The sequence below is a fragment of the Mirounga leonina genome, unplaced genomic scaffold, assembly GCF_011800145.1.
Source record: "Mirounga leonina isolate KUSES-001 unplaced genomic scaffold, KU_Mleo_1.0 Mir_91, whole genome shotgun sequence".
Taxonomy (NCBI): Eukaryota; Metazoa; Chordata; class Mammalia; order Carnivora; family Phocidae; genus Mirounga; species Mirounga leonina.
The window spans coordinates 25,373,156-25,387,731 of record NW_023270839.1 but is presented as its reverse complement, the minus strand read 5'-3'; the positions used below and the strand labels follow the sequence as shown (position 1 = coordinate 25,387,731).

At 42.0% G+C, this 14,576-nt stretch overlaps 1 protein-coding gene across 4 annotated transcripts in view; it reads right to left on the bottom strand.

Annotated features, from left to right (window-relative positions):
• GALK2 (galactokinase 2) overlaps nt 1-14,576 on the bottom strand; it is a 113,835-nt gene that overhangs the window by 22,916 nt on the left and 76,343 nt on the right. For all 4 annotated transcript variants that reach the window (XM_034994673.1, XM_034994675.1, XM_034994676.1 and 1 more), the window contains exons 7-8: nt 13,830-13,982; nt 4,370-4,580 (exon numbers count right to left, since the gene is read on the bottom strand). In XM_034994673.1, the coding sequence (XP_034850564.1) occupies nt 4,370-4,580; nt 13,830-13,982 (364 nt within the window). The remainder of the gene's footprint in view (nt 1-4,369; nt 4,581-13,829; nt 13,983-14,576) is intronic.

The following is a 14,576-nucleotide window of genomic DNA, read 5'->3' as shown; positions in this document are numbered from 1 at the left end:
GCCACTTTTAGCTGTGTGACCTTGGGCAAGTTACTTAATTGTTCTGTGCCTCCATTTCCTCATCTGTAAAACAGCAAAATATTGGAACCTACCATATGGATGTTCCGAGCAGCAAAATCATCTGAAGCCAGTCTTTATCCCTTATGTTCCTCTAAACTAAATCTATGTAGCCTGTGCTCTATTTCACTTACAGAGATTTCAAATGTTTTAAGGAAAGTCCGTGTGTGAATTCAAAGACCACTGTCAAAAACACTGAGATGCAAGACAGAATGTTCTGTTGGCCGCAGAACATTGGTATCACTCTTTGTTTATAGAATGAAAAAGGAATACTCAGCATTATTAACAGTTATGTCAGTGAGCACAAGCCTAATTAGTATTGTAATGGAAAATGCATTTGCCTTTCTCTTTTAAACAGATTTTCAAACAAACAAAAACAACATCTATCAAAAAGTTCTTTGTTCCCCAGACGCTGCCTAATTTGGGGAGCTTGACTGTCATATCTCAAGAGTAGGAACAGGTTAGGAGGGTGGGGAGAACGACATAAAGGAACAGTGAATGTATCAATATTTGAATGTGTGTGTTCAAAGGTGTTTACACCAGTTTACAGCCTGGAAAAGGACTATTTCATGCAGGTACTCTAAACATGAGGACAAGTACAACAAATGTTTTAAAACACTTAGAACAGTGAGTGCTTACAGCATAGTAAGCACTCAATGTTAGATGTTAGTACTGTTATTACTATTAATATAGAATGAACAGATTTTTTTTAAAGCTAGATACTCAGCCCCGACCACCACCCTTTACTTAGAGTGCGTTCTTGAATTGGCCTCCTACCCATTACTTCTCCATATGGATAGAAGAAAATTAATTTAACTCATTTATTCATTCAGCAAACATGTGCTAGTCATTGCAGGAATACAGAGGTGCACGAAACAGGGACCCTGTTGCAAGGATACAAATCCTGGGGGAAGATGGTGCCTGTGGCTCATGTTTAGTTGCTGTGACTCTGTCAGGGTTTATTTCTGGGAAATGCCACTATAGTAACTACTGTATGCGAGTCTCATCGGAGGCTGGAAAACTTGTTTCCAGCTTGCTTTCATAGGTGTAGGTTACCAGAGCCCATGGGTCCACTGTTGTCAGGAAGGTAGATGTCCCCTGCCTCCTCTTCCACACCAGGTATGGTCTCCCTGAAGCTAAGGGCTTGGTACGCAAGGATGACCTTCCTAGAGATAGGAAAACACTCGTCTTCAACAAAGAGGACCAGAGTGTCTGACAGAGGTCAGTGTTTAGTTTCACTGATCTAACTCTCTACCACACTACGTCCTCTCCTGCCAGCCATGCCCAAATCACAGTAACTCGAGAAACCTGGGGAACTCAAGGGTTTAAAGGTACAGAATATGAAGAGGTGGTCAAGTTCATAGATTCATTCTGGGCCTGTCTCAGTTCAAGATGGCCAAATGTATTTAAGACTACTGCAGGGATCAGCTCCTCCTGAAAACGTACCTTCAGAATTTGTTTCATTTTAGCTCTTTTAACAGTCTCACACAAGAGACTGGATGAATGAAAATTCCAGAATTCTCCTGCTCTTGTGGCTCCAGGGTGGCTCAGGAGCCATTATTAGCCTTGTGGGATAAGGGGGAGGTTCTGAGCTCTAACCTACCCATCAGTGGCACAGTCACTGGTCAGTACATAACACATATCACTGTAACTGTAATCCTGTAACTCTCTGACCTCACTTTCTTCACCTATGAAATGAAGATAACCATGTGACCCAGAGTTGTTGTGAGATTCCAACTATATCATGTGAGTGAAGAGTAATACGTAAACCATAAAGCAAATAACAAGTTTTTTGTTGCTTTTTTTACTCTAGATGTCTTCCTAAAGAGCAGTCCATGTCAGTGCCCTGTGCTTGCTCAAAGGCCTGATTATTGCTCATGACTTTGGAAATCACAGGATCCAAACAAATTAGTCAGCAACTGGCCAGCACTTTGTCAGCATATGGTCCCAGGCGATTACTAATCTAAGCAATGAGATTCATTTTCCAGCCCAGCACAGTGCATCTGAGCAGCAGGGCCACCCCTGAGCCAGCTGTATGCACCCACCTCTCCTCGTTCTGACCATAGCTTCATCTTTTCCCTCTTGGTTCACACCTTAGGAGACAACCCCCCACCTCAAATCAGCCTGGCCCCCGAGCCTCTAGAAACCCACACATCATATCACACCGTTAGACTCTTCCTACCTGTAGGCAAGGCCTCACAAATAACACTTAAATTACTCTTAGCCAGTTCCTAGTGATGGACTGTAGCCATTCTAAACAACGTTTAAAGGATTTAAGGATTTTCTTTTGTGTGTTTAATTTTAATGGCCTCTGAGCATTTCCAAATCTAACTATTAGAAATTTGGAAAGAGAAAACAACAATTGTATGTGTACATGAGCCTTTGGAAGTCTGGCTGGCTTAGCAAAGGCTGTGAGCCATAGTTTGATTGTAAACATCTCTCCTTGCATTGTCACCTCATGGTGCACATCTCCCAAATCACACTCATAACCAGATAAAGAAAGCAACTTTGGCTGAAAGAGAACATTGGATTCCACATCCCTTTGAGAAAGGAATGGCTCTCCCTGATGAGAAAAATTAGTTGTAGTCAACACTAAATATGTTCAAGTGTATGCACCTGAAATGAAGGCAAGAGGCACCCTCCAGAATCCTCTGCTGGGGGCATATGACATCTCTGCACCCCCTCATATAATCTAAGTGCAGCACCACATTTAGTAAGAATCTCATCTTCTAAAGGGTTAAGAGAAACGTTTGCTTAAGTTCTTGGACCAACCAAAGCACAAGCTCAGAAGGAACAAGGAAAAGATACAATAGGATCTTGATCCCTAAAGTGAAAGCTGAGTGCCAAGAGAATTCAGCTGGAAATTTGGCTGAAGTTAGATGGCTAGATTCAGAAAGTATATCAAGTGACACTAATCTAGGAGATTCTAGAACCCCACAGACTGATTTATGTTCATAGTTGTTTTTGGTGTTTTTTTTAACTTACTAATTCCAATAGCAAAAGAGGAAGAAACCTTTGAGGATGGCAGAATTACAAAATGGATTCATTCATTCAACATAGATTTATTGAGTACAAATAAAACTTAAGTAAATTATAGAAAGCATTGCAAATGGGCCAGTAGGGTAGTTATTTTAGATGAAGGGGTAAGATGAAGCATGCATCGTTTTTATAAAAATAATGAAATCATTATTCTTTGGGGGAAAAACCTTAAATATATACATAAACAGCAATGCATGTACTATGATAAGGAAAGTATCTTTTGTGTTTTCCAAGGTTTTCTGGTAAGTTAACTTGTTTTTTTTAATGCTAAACAAAAAAAATGAGAGGTTGGAAAGATGGCAGATGCAGAGAAAAAGGAACATGGATACAGAGAAAGGGAACAAGCTGTGGATTGAGATGGATATGGAAAAGATAAGAATTATATTGAGCTTTTAAGATAGACAGGAACTGCATTTCAGAAAAGAGGAAAAGGGCAGTGATGTTTAGGATTAAAGGTCCAGAGGCAAGACCAAGATGCAATTAGTAAGTGGAATGGTTCAGCCCAGACGACACTGTCCAAGTGGACATGTATGGACTCAAAAGGGAGCCAGGACAGCACAGAGTTAGGCCAAACTGAGGAGAAAGTTAACACCCACGTTAAGCAGCTTAGGCAATGCACTGAACTGAAACGGGGCCCTGAGGCTGGCCTTCACAAGCTCCCAACCCAACTCTACCTCCAAAGGCAACTGGATCTTAGCTAGATGTCCCTGCTCCCCAGTGCTGGCTGCCCACAGACAGACAACCTTTCCTTCTAAGAAGGGAAGTCACCCCAGGGCCCCATTGCGCACCTCCGCCCTTTACCTTCATCTTAGGGATCTGATGTTACCAGTGTGAAAACAACATTGCTTGAAAGCAGGAGGCAAACAGACACAAGTTTCAAGCTAAGCAGTGAACTTTCTGGTGTTCCGGGGGGGGGGCCCTCAGCAGTTATAAGCACTGCTCCAACCTAGACCTTTTTGTGTACATCGTATAATAATCAGAAAAATGCATAGAGGAAAAAAAGAGAAACATCTTGAAATAGGAACTTCTCGAGGGCAGGAACCATGCTGCCTCACCAGAATACATATAGCAGATCAGGAAATGTTTGGTGGTGAATCAATCAGTGAATTTAATGAAGCCCAGAATCTAGATAATTAAGTTTGCCAAAACATACACATTCTCCAAATACCCTCAAGTATGCTTCAAAATCAGTAAAATTCATGGGGATACTGGAATCTTTCCAGCTGTGAGTAGGGGAACAACCCATGTTCTTCACTTTCTTCTGCAGACTCACCATCTTGAGTGTTTGGACTCAGAATTTGGGTTTGAAGCTCCTGTAGGCTAATTCCCAGACACTTGCAGACCTCCTCAGGGCTATAGGGTTCGGGGTGAAGGGCATCCTCTGTGATCCCCAGCATTTCTTCCAGACTGACTCCAAGTTTGGCCTGCACCTCCTCTAGTCGCAGTACTTTATCCCACTGCAAGCCTCTGTATTTAGCCAGGAGCTGCAAGTTCAAACCAAGATAATGGTTAGCTTTCATTTCAGAAATCGATATGTACTGTTTTAATTAGCCAAATTCAACGGTTTTCTTTTTTTCCATCCAACCTATCCATATTTCCCATCATTGCTTGAAAATGTACACTGGGTTCAGATGTTTGGAATTAAAACATGCTCGTGTGACACTCACAGGCTAGTTAAACATTTTTCCTTAAAAAACCTAATATCCCGCTGATTTTTTTTTTTTTTTTTTTTGCCTGTCACCACTTTCCCTCAGGGCTATTGCTTTGAATGATTTTGTTCTTTTATCCCTATTCAGTTCATCCCTAATACACCGCTCTCTACAAAGTCTACAGAAAACTACCCAATTCTCATGTGACCTGGGTCCTGAGGTGGACACTGCATGCCTGATTTCATTAGAGCACTTCCTATTTACCACATGCCTCTTTGAAAATGGCTAATGAATTTAAGTATCTGGACATTTGGAGTAAAGTCCCAGATTTTAAATGAAAACCTCACTGGTGACCTTATGAGAAACCACTTCATTAGGTTCCTGGTAGAACCAGAGCTGTATGTTTCTTCACCCTCAAGAAAAGAGTTTGGCTTCCAACTGCATCTTGAGGCATCCCTCAGTCTGATGGAGAGGGTTAAGTACAAACAAAACCTTTGTAACCAGGTCCACTCGTGGGAACCTCAATCCGGAATATGTTTCCCTCATTCTCCCCAAACAACTGACTGAGCCTTTCAGAGCAGGTGACCGAAGATATCTCTCATCCTGAGGCCTATAAAATTCATTCCCTGGGTGTAAGGCAGGTGCAGACAGTATAAACAGCAAAAAGAAACAAGCAAAAGAAGGGAAAACTCATCTTCAAGGAAATGTGCATCTGATTTACTCTTCTATTATGCTGATGATTTGATTTTCCTTTCTTTTAGACAGGAAGCAGGGCTTACCAAAAGACCATTGAACTTTGGTTAGGGCCACTCACTTCTGAAGAATGTTAATAAGAGAAGTTCTTATATTCATTAATCCTCTTTTTAAAACTCTGGCTTATACATTTGAAAGGAGTTAATGATTTTAAGACAGAACTGGAAAAAGAGAAAAAGAATTATATTTTTCTGTTCAATTATTTCACAGAACATGGTACCATTTTTAAAGCCAGGACTAAAGCTAAGATCTTTCTTCTGACTTTGCTTAGCACACTTAGTTTTTACAAGCAGTGCTAGACTGATACCTCCACAGATTCACTCATTCATTTCATTCATTCATTCATGGTCTATATTCTAATGTATTCCAAAAATAATTTGAGAAAACTTATCAAGACATTACATAAAGCAATATATATTTATTTCATACAGAAAAAGAGCTGAAGTTGATAATCTCCTAGAATGATACTTCCTTGAAACACAGGTCCAAATCCAGCTGAAATAAGCAATGAAGCAAACAGAAGTAATTAACAACTGTATAGTGCTGTATGATTTAAAATGTGCTTTTTATTTCTTTTAATCTTCACCAACCTTGTGAGATGGGTATTATTACTCTATTTAAGAGGTAAGAGTAGATGACTTGCCCAAAGTCTAGTAAGAAACAGCGCTGGGAATTGCACCCCGGTCCTCTAACTCCTTCTGGCTTCCTCAAGGTCACAATCTCAATGAGTTATGGCTGATATCCATGTGGTGCTGCTCACACTAGTTCAAATTGCCATTCAAGTCCTACCAATGGATTTCTAAGCACAAACTAAGATTTGTGTTAGAAATGAACATTCTAGTGATTTAAAAACAAACACTTTGAGGGGCACCTGGGTGGCTCAGTCATTGGGTGTCTGCCTTCGGCTCAGGTCGTGATCCCGGGGTCCTGGGATCGAGCCCCGCATCGGGCTCCCCGCCTGGTGGGAAGCGTGATTCTCCCTCTCCCACTCCCCCTGCTTGTGTTCCCTCTCTCACTATATCTCTCTGTCAAATAAATAAATAAAATAAAATAAAATAAAATAAAATTAAAAAAAAAACACTTTGATAGAAGGGTTCCCTCTAAAAAAAAAAAGAAGAAGGAAAAACATCAAAGAACTGCCCCCAAGTGATGAGAGTGGGCTCTTCCTCAGAACCTTTTAGTCAAAAACAATCTTCAAGTTTCCATCCCCCCCCCCTCACTTGAACAAGTACACTGCCTCAGGCACTTGATCCAAGGAACCTGAGCCAGAGATGTGTGAGGAGAAAGTCTGGGAGGGATGCGTGCTGCCTACAAGGTTGTTTTTCTTTCTTTCTTTTTTTTTTTTTTAAAGATTTTATTTATTTGACACAGAGAGAGAGCACAAGCAGGCAGAGGGAGAGGGAGAAGCAGGCTTCCCGTGGAGCTGGAAGCCCGACGTGGGGCTCGATCCCAGGACCCCAGGACCATGACCTGAGCCGAAAGCAGCCGCTTAACCGACTGAGCCACCCAGGCGCCCCGACAAGGTTGTTTTTCAAAGGCAGCCTCCCTGTGTGCTTTCCTCCCACAGACAGAGGCACTAACATACAAAAGCTCTCGTTCACTCCAGCAATATCCCAGTTTGTTGTCGGGTCCACTTAGCCCCCAGCTGGAGGGTCCACATAGCCAACTGGTCTGTATTTCAGTGGAGGATGAAATCTACCACATGCCGTCACCGACAGCTGCACAGCCATGAGCCACTGAATAAGAGTGCACTACATTGTGGGAGTAAAATAGGAAAGCTGCTTAAGTCCTTTGAAATCTGGCTCAGGAAACAGAAGGATGACTTGCAGATGAGGGAAGTGGGTGGGTAAGATCACTGTCACTCAAAGACAGAACTTCATGAAGGAATTTGCCACTTGAGGCCTTGGTGATTGGCCTACTTCACATTTGTGAAGCAGGACTATGAGTCAGGGCTATGGGTCATTTCATCACAAGTTCCTCACGTGTAGCAGGGTGGAGAAATAAGAGAAAGCAGTTCTTTATCAACATTCACCAATGCAAATATTAAGTATTCATATCAGATACCACTTCTGGGAGGTTCCTGAACCTGTTCTGTGCCCTGTGGGCAAGAAAGCAGGCAACAAGTGTTTTGTCCACAGACATGGCAAGAGGCAGATAAATAGTGCGAGGATCCTGTCTCAGGTTGGTGTCTCTCAGAAGCAGGCTCTGAGGCAAGAATTTAGGGGGAAGGATGATTCCAAGATGCCGGTAGAGGAGTGGAAAGTAAGACAGCAACAGAAGCCAATGCAAGGTGCAGTGACATGGAGAGGTGAGGCTGGGCCTGCTGGGCCCTCGGAACCTGTGTGTAAAAACCTTGGATGTGTCCTGCCTGTGGGCAAGCAAGCTGGAATATTTACCATTAACTCTCATCCATCATCTGTTGAGGGCTACTTCCAAGGGTATCAGCTCCCAAGCATTTCCAGGTTGTCTCAGGTGCAAACTCAGAGCTCGGCTGCTGCCAGAAAAAGCCCTCAGTCTGGGAGAGTTGCTGGAGCTCCCAGTAAGGGGATGTGCCAGGAGAGTGCTAAGATACGGACCCTAACTCAGGAGGCCGACTATCAGAATCCACCTCTCTTTGACTTTCACACTGCAGTTAGCAGTATTAACAAAACAATGGGAAAAGTACCAAGTCTGCTCTTCATCTGGTCAGCAAAGGCTAAAATTTCTAATCCCTTCTCTGAGTTACCTCTAAAAACAACAATTCATTCAACAAGTTGTTTTCCACACAACAAAAGCAGCTATGTTGTTTTTGTTTCTGGTTATATAAGTCACACTGCTTATTTTTAAAATTTCAAAAAGCGCAAACCAGTTCAAAACACAAAAAAATACAAAGTAAAATAAATCATCTGTAATTACTCCAACAAGATAACCACCAACCACTATTGTGATAACTATACTATTATATATTTATGCCAACTTTCTGCATACCTACACACATATAGTTTGATACAGATGTGATCATACATAGTTGTTTTTATCATGAAGACTTTTTATTTTTTGCTTACCCCCATACCCCCTCCCAACTACATAGAGCTAGCTGTTCTCCAGTATTCCATAGTGGCTGGTGACTTCCATGTGCATGTTCTACTCATAACCATCATGAAAACAGTACGATGTTGCCCTTCCCCGATGTTAGTAATCCCCACGGTCTGTGCTCAGCATGCAGGCTACAGGATAAATCTGAAGAAACCTGCACAGCTGTGCATAATAGATCCAGTATAGTTCTCACTGCACCCTCAGCATCCCCAAACATGGTGCTCTGGCTCATCCACGCCTAACTCCCACGGGGCACAATGGAAAGAGCAGGGGTGAAGGCATACCTGGACTCCTGCACTTACTTAAAACAGGTCACCACCTACCCTGGCCTGAAACTCCCAGTATGTAAAATGGCGTACTTAAACTTAATGGCTACTTTACAAGCTTTGAGGATTCAATAAGATAACAATAAAAATATCTAGCACCTTGCCTGGCCTAGAAGAGGCACTTTTGTGAAGGTCAAGTTTCTTCCCTCTCCACATTCTCCTGCCTCTCTAGGTAGTTCTCACCCACCTGACACCTTTTTCTGTGCTTTCAAACATATACAGATGTCTGGTGTCTTAAAATCCTTAATCCTAAAGCTACTGTTCTTTATCTCTCCCACTCTTTCACTAACTACCAGTGGCCCAAAGTCTAGGCCTTTGGTAGCCACTCTCACTATTGAATGTAGCCTCATGGTCTTTCCTTACCTCCCAATCCACTTCCAAAGCCACTGGAGTTTTCTCAGTCCTTTTAGCCCCTAACAAGTCGGTGGCTTCTGGCACTCTTCAGTACCCACCTTCTTTCAATTCCCTGTTTCATTGCTTCTGTAGCCTTGATTTTTCCTGGTTTCTCTCTCACCTCTCTGGTCCTTACACCATTTCCTTCCATGAATCATTTTTCCCCTTTCATTACCTACTTCTTAACTGAAGTCACCTTCCAAGGTTAACCCCTGGCCTTCTAGTCTTTTCTTGCCACATTTTTTTCCCTCAACAAACTGAACTTAGCTCTTGGTTTTGACTACTGTCTCTAAACACATACATCTGAGGGCCGTCCCCCAAGCCCAGAGCTACATGTGAAGGCCAAGGGGGGAGGCTTCAGATGTATTCCTAACCAGGCAGGAGAAAACTCCATGGGGAATTGCCTCTCACTTTCCAGTCACCTTCCATCCAACCTTCTCTAAACCTACCAGTGGCAGCACTATGCTTTCCACCCCATCATGTCAGCTTGAAACTGCAGCTTACCAACTCAACGGTCTCCCTTCATTGACGCATGCCTGCATGCAATGAGTGTCTGCTGAGTGCCCACCACTCTCCAGGCCCAGGGCACACAACAGTGAGTAAGCACACATGGCTCCTGACCACAGGGAGCTCACAGCCTACCAGAGGAGACAGGTGTTCAATAAGAATTACACAGTGAACAACTTAATCTAGTTGTGATCAATTGCTATCATGGAAAAATACAGGAGGCGGTAAGAGCATATAAAAGGACATTTAACATAACAGGAGTGGGGAGGGTAGCCAGGGAAAGCTTCATGGCGAAAGGAGGAAAGACACCCAACCATGGAGAGCTTTATACCTGACTGACCCTTTACTAGGTTCAGTCACAGCTTCTCTCGTATCCCTCCCTTTTTATCCCATACTCAGTTCTCTTCCACCAAGGCAAAAGTTCCTGCTGCCAGGTTAATATGTCTAATACCTTGCTAACAACATCAAGCAGCTGCCCACTGCTTCCGGAACCAAGCCTGGTTGATGCTTAGTGCAGCACTGATGGCCCTGCCACAACCTGGTTCCACCAAACGCATGGACCCTATCCCCCAGTATGCGCCTCCTCTGCCCTGCAGCTTGGACCCACCGTTCTGGGAATACTCCGCACTAGAGTCTCGGCACAATGTGCTCTACTGAATCAACAGTGCTGAGTGAAACTGGCCATATTCTTGGGTCTCTGGTTTTCCTCCACTTAAATTCAAGGAAACTGCCAAAGCCCTGACATTATGGCCACTTCTCACGTACTATCACTAGCAGAGAATAAGTTCCATATTGACCATTAAGTGGCAGGAGCTAAAAAAACTGGGTGAGTGATGGCCCCTGAGTAGACAGGCCCCGTAAAGAATCACATTATAGGGCGCCTGGGTGGCTCAGTTGGTTAAGCGACTGCCTTCGGCTCAGGTCATGATCCTGGAGTCCCGGGATCGAGTCCCGCATTGGGCTTCCTGCTCGGCAGGGGGTCTGCTTCTCCCTCTGACCCTCCTCCCTCTCATTCTCTCTCTCTCAAATAAATAAATAAAATCTTAAAAAAAAAAAAAAGAATCACATTATAAAATTTCCTTGAAGTGCCAAAGGACCACATGAAACTCTCCTTCATTGCTTCACTTATTGCCACAAGGAGCTCAGGGTATGCAAAAGCAATGGAATAATTTCGCTTCCCTTTTTGACTTCCCATAATACTCATTATCAGCATCACATATTTTATCCCCCAATAGAATTAAGGGATACTCTCTTTCATAGACATAAAACATTTCTGGAAAAGTTTAAGCCACTGAATATGTGTAAAGTATGAAAAATTTGTGCTCGTTAAAGATTTCTGGCCACTTTGCCAATTTAAGAACATAAAAATGTGCTTTACTTAAAAGTATCACTTACGTAAGTAATAATTATAAATCTCTACTGAGTTTGCTTTGAAATGTTCTCAATTTTAGTTCAAATGGCTTTATAAGACTGACTTTCAATGAATCTGCATCAATTAGTTTTTGAAGCTACTAGAAAGAGAGGAGGAGGGAGAAAGAGAAAGAGGGAGAGAAAGGAGATTTGAGGATATAGACGAAACTATCAACATAAAAGCAAAACAAAGAAAAACCATCTTCGTTGGCTCAGTGTACTTCCCTGTGTTAAGTAGATACAAAAGGTACTCATTTTCATAGGAGGAGTGGGAAAATTAGTGTCATTCAATACAGTGTTGCTGTGTAGAGCTCCATCTGATCAGTGTCATTTTCAAAACTATCCTAATTAGTCATTTCTACCCCGATACTTCATTTTTACTGTCTGAAAACAGACAGTTTGTCCAGATTAAGACAATGTTCCTTACCTTTTTACATGGGACATTTATTTCCCAATTTAATGAGACCATTTCCAAACAAATATTATATTCATTCATATATAGAGAAAAGAATGGAACCATATTGGAAGGAAAATATGCTTAGCAGAATTCCAGCCTATGCTCTTAGGCAAAAGTGTATTCTTTCTTTTTTTTTAATCTTTCTTTCTCTTTCCTTCTTTCTCCATACCCAGCATGGAGCCCATGTGGGGCTTGCACTCACGACCCTGAGATCAAGAGCTGAGCTGAGACCAAGAGCCAGATGCTTAACTGACTGAGCCACCCAGGTACCTCACCTAGGCAAAAGTGTGTTCTTAACATCAAGATCATATTAGCAGTTTTAACTTTTAGTTTTATCTTTATTTATTATAAACTAGTGGTTTGCAGCAACATGAATTAAAAAACATTTTCCATCTTGATAAAGTCTTTCACTTTACTTTCTTCCATATTTTAAAAGACAAATTCAGAGTATGCATCAACTGGGAGGAGTGTGCAGCAAAAAGCAAAATTCAGATGCCAATTTCACTGACCAGAGTACCTCTAAGACTCATATGGAGCTATCAACTCCTGTTCTTGAGGAGGTTCTATAGTGCATTAAGGTTAGATACTGCTCCCAAAAGAGATGCCTTTTTTCCAGTTAACTCTCAGACCATTTCCCCACCCTAACATTTCACTAGAGATTCAGCACCACAACTGCATTCCTCTCTCTACTTGCATTTCAGGAAGACAGTAGTCACAAGGTGAACCCATTTCACATCTCATACTTGTTTGAGCTCACCCGTAGACCTTGTAGAGGATATCTCATTTCGTGGTAAGACTTTGAAAACAATGTTGTGTATGCTTGAAGTCTCCTCAGGAAGGCAACACTTACTCGTCAATCTCAAAGTAAAGGCAGCACGAATAAGGCCCTCAAACAAATGAGACACTAATTTCTTCCATCTCCTGAAAGAGGAAGCTTGTCCCAAAGGAAAAAACAGTTCACTGAAGCCTTGATATTGAAAAAAGTTTACTGCACTATTTCTCATATATGCACTGATCAGATACTGTCAAGAGTTTAATACTAAAACATTTCTTTTACAAAATTTTTAGGCATGTGCAAAGTCCCTGGGGTGGGAATGAGCATTATGGCTGGAGTGTAATGGGAGTAGGGGATGCTAAGACAGGAAGAGGATGAGGTGCACAGCCATCAGATCTTGCAAGGCTCTCTAAGCAGTGATAAGGACTTTTTACTTTATTCCAATGAAATAAAAAAGTTTTAAAAGGTATTAAGCAGGGGAATTATCTGATCAGATTTAAATTTCTAAACATCATTCTAACTAGGAGAAAGCACAGTGCAGCTCCTAAGCCAGAACCCCCCAGCTCCCAGCCTTAGTTCTCTCTACCTTTCTGGTCAGACCACGTACCCTTCTGGATCCTCCACAACATTTCATTTCTGTGTCCCTTTTTGGAGCACCTGCTTATATACCACCTGATCACATACTAACCATTTCCTATTTCACATCCTCTAATTTTAACTCTCCACTCTACTCTCTCTATTCTCATGTCTTATATCCTTTTGTATATCTTCATGGTCCTAGGCATATAACAGGTAGTCAATGAATACTTCCTAAGTAGACTTAAGGTTTGACTGGCAAGGGTCTTCTAAACTGTGGAACAGAGAATTGCCAAGACTCCCTCCTGGTTTCTGTTTTCTTTGCACACATGTAAAAGTCTTTTGGGCACAGTAGCGTTACATCAAGCCTGTATTTTTGAAGTGACCAGTGATGGCCCACTACAAAAATGGTGCTTCTCAGAGGACCAGCTGTTGAGGCTACCATCACATTTGTCAAAGAAACAAGATCAGTTATGGTCACTTCCCATCAACCACCTCCAACTATCTTTCTCCACCCTTACCTAACCCATGGCCTATGCATCATAGATATAAACTATCCTAGAAGACTCAACTGTGAAGTTCATATAGCTTCCAAATACTTTGAGGTTGCAGGGCACACCTATTGGTCTATTTATCTCCTGAGTTTGGAATCAAATCCAAATTACTCTCTACCCAAAGACCTTCATTTAGAATACTGCTGCAGTCAGAATGATGCCCTAAACTTTAGGGAAAGAGACAAAGTAGCAAAGAAAAAAGAGAAAAAGGACAAGAGAAAGCCTACTCCAAGTTTCACTAGGTTACCAAGTTCATACCTTTGCAGCCAGCCGACACTCCATCACCCTGATGTTGAAATGAGAAGTTGCTGCCTTATTCATTTCCACACAACTGTTGGCAATCACAAATACTGCTCCGCTTGGGAGTTTCACATCAGTTGCCCTCAGAGGACTAAATTCTATCAACTTGGCCTATTGGAAGAAAAATGACAGGTGAGATATAATGTATTAGAACTCAGAAAATGTTTAATCATTTACCTTAGCAAAAATTCTTCATAAAAATGTATTCATTCAATTCAAATATTATTTATTGACTTCCAGGCACTGTACTAGGTACTGGAGATACAACAGTGAACAAGACAGACACTGTCCCTGCCCTCATAGAGCTTACTATCTAGCAGGAAAGACAATCAAGTGGACAAATACATTTCTAGGTTGTGTTACAACAGTAGCAAAGCACAGGGTGCTTTATAGGCACATAGTTGAAGCATCTGATCACCTAGTGTAGGCTCCTTTGAGAAAAGGGAAATCTACACTGACTCTTAAAGGATGAGCAAGAGTAGGGCAGACAGAGAATTTCTTGACCCAAATAGGATATCAAAAAGAGGGAAGAGCATACGCAAGTTCAGAGGCAAAAAAAAAAAAAAAAAAAAAACATGAGGTGTTAATAAAGCTTTGGGTGTTGAAATTTGCCTGGAGCTCAGAGTTTGAGGGTTGAGGGTTGGTGAGAGGGTAGAATGCAGAGGTAAAGCAGGAGCCAGATCATGAAGTGCTTTGTAAGCTCAA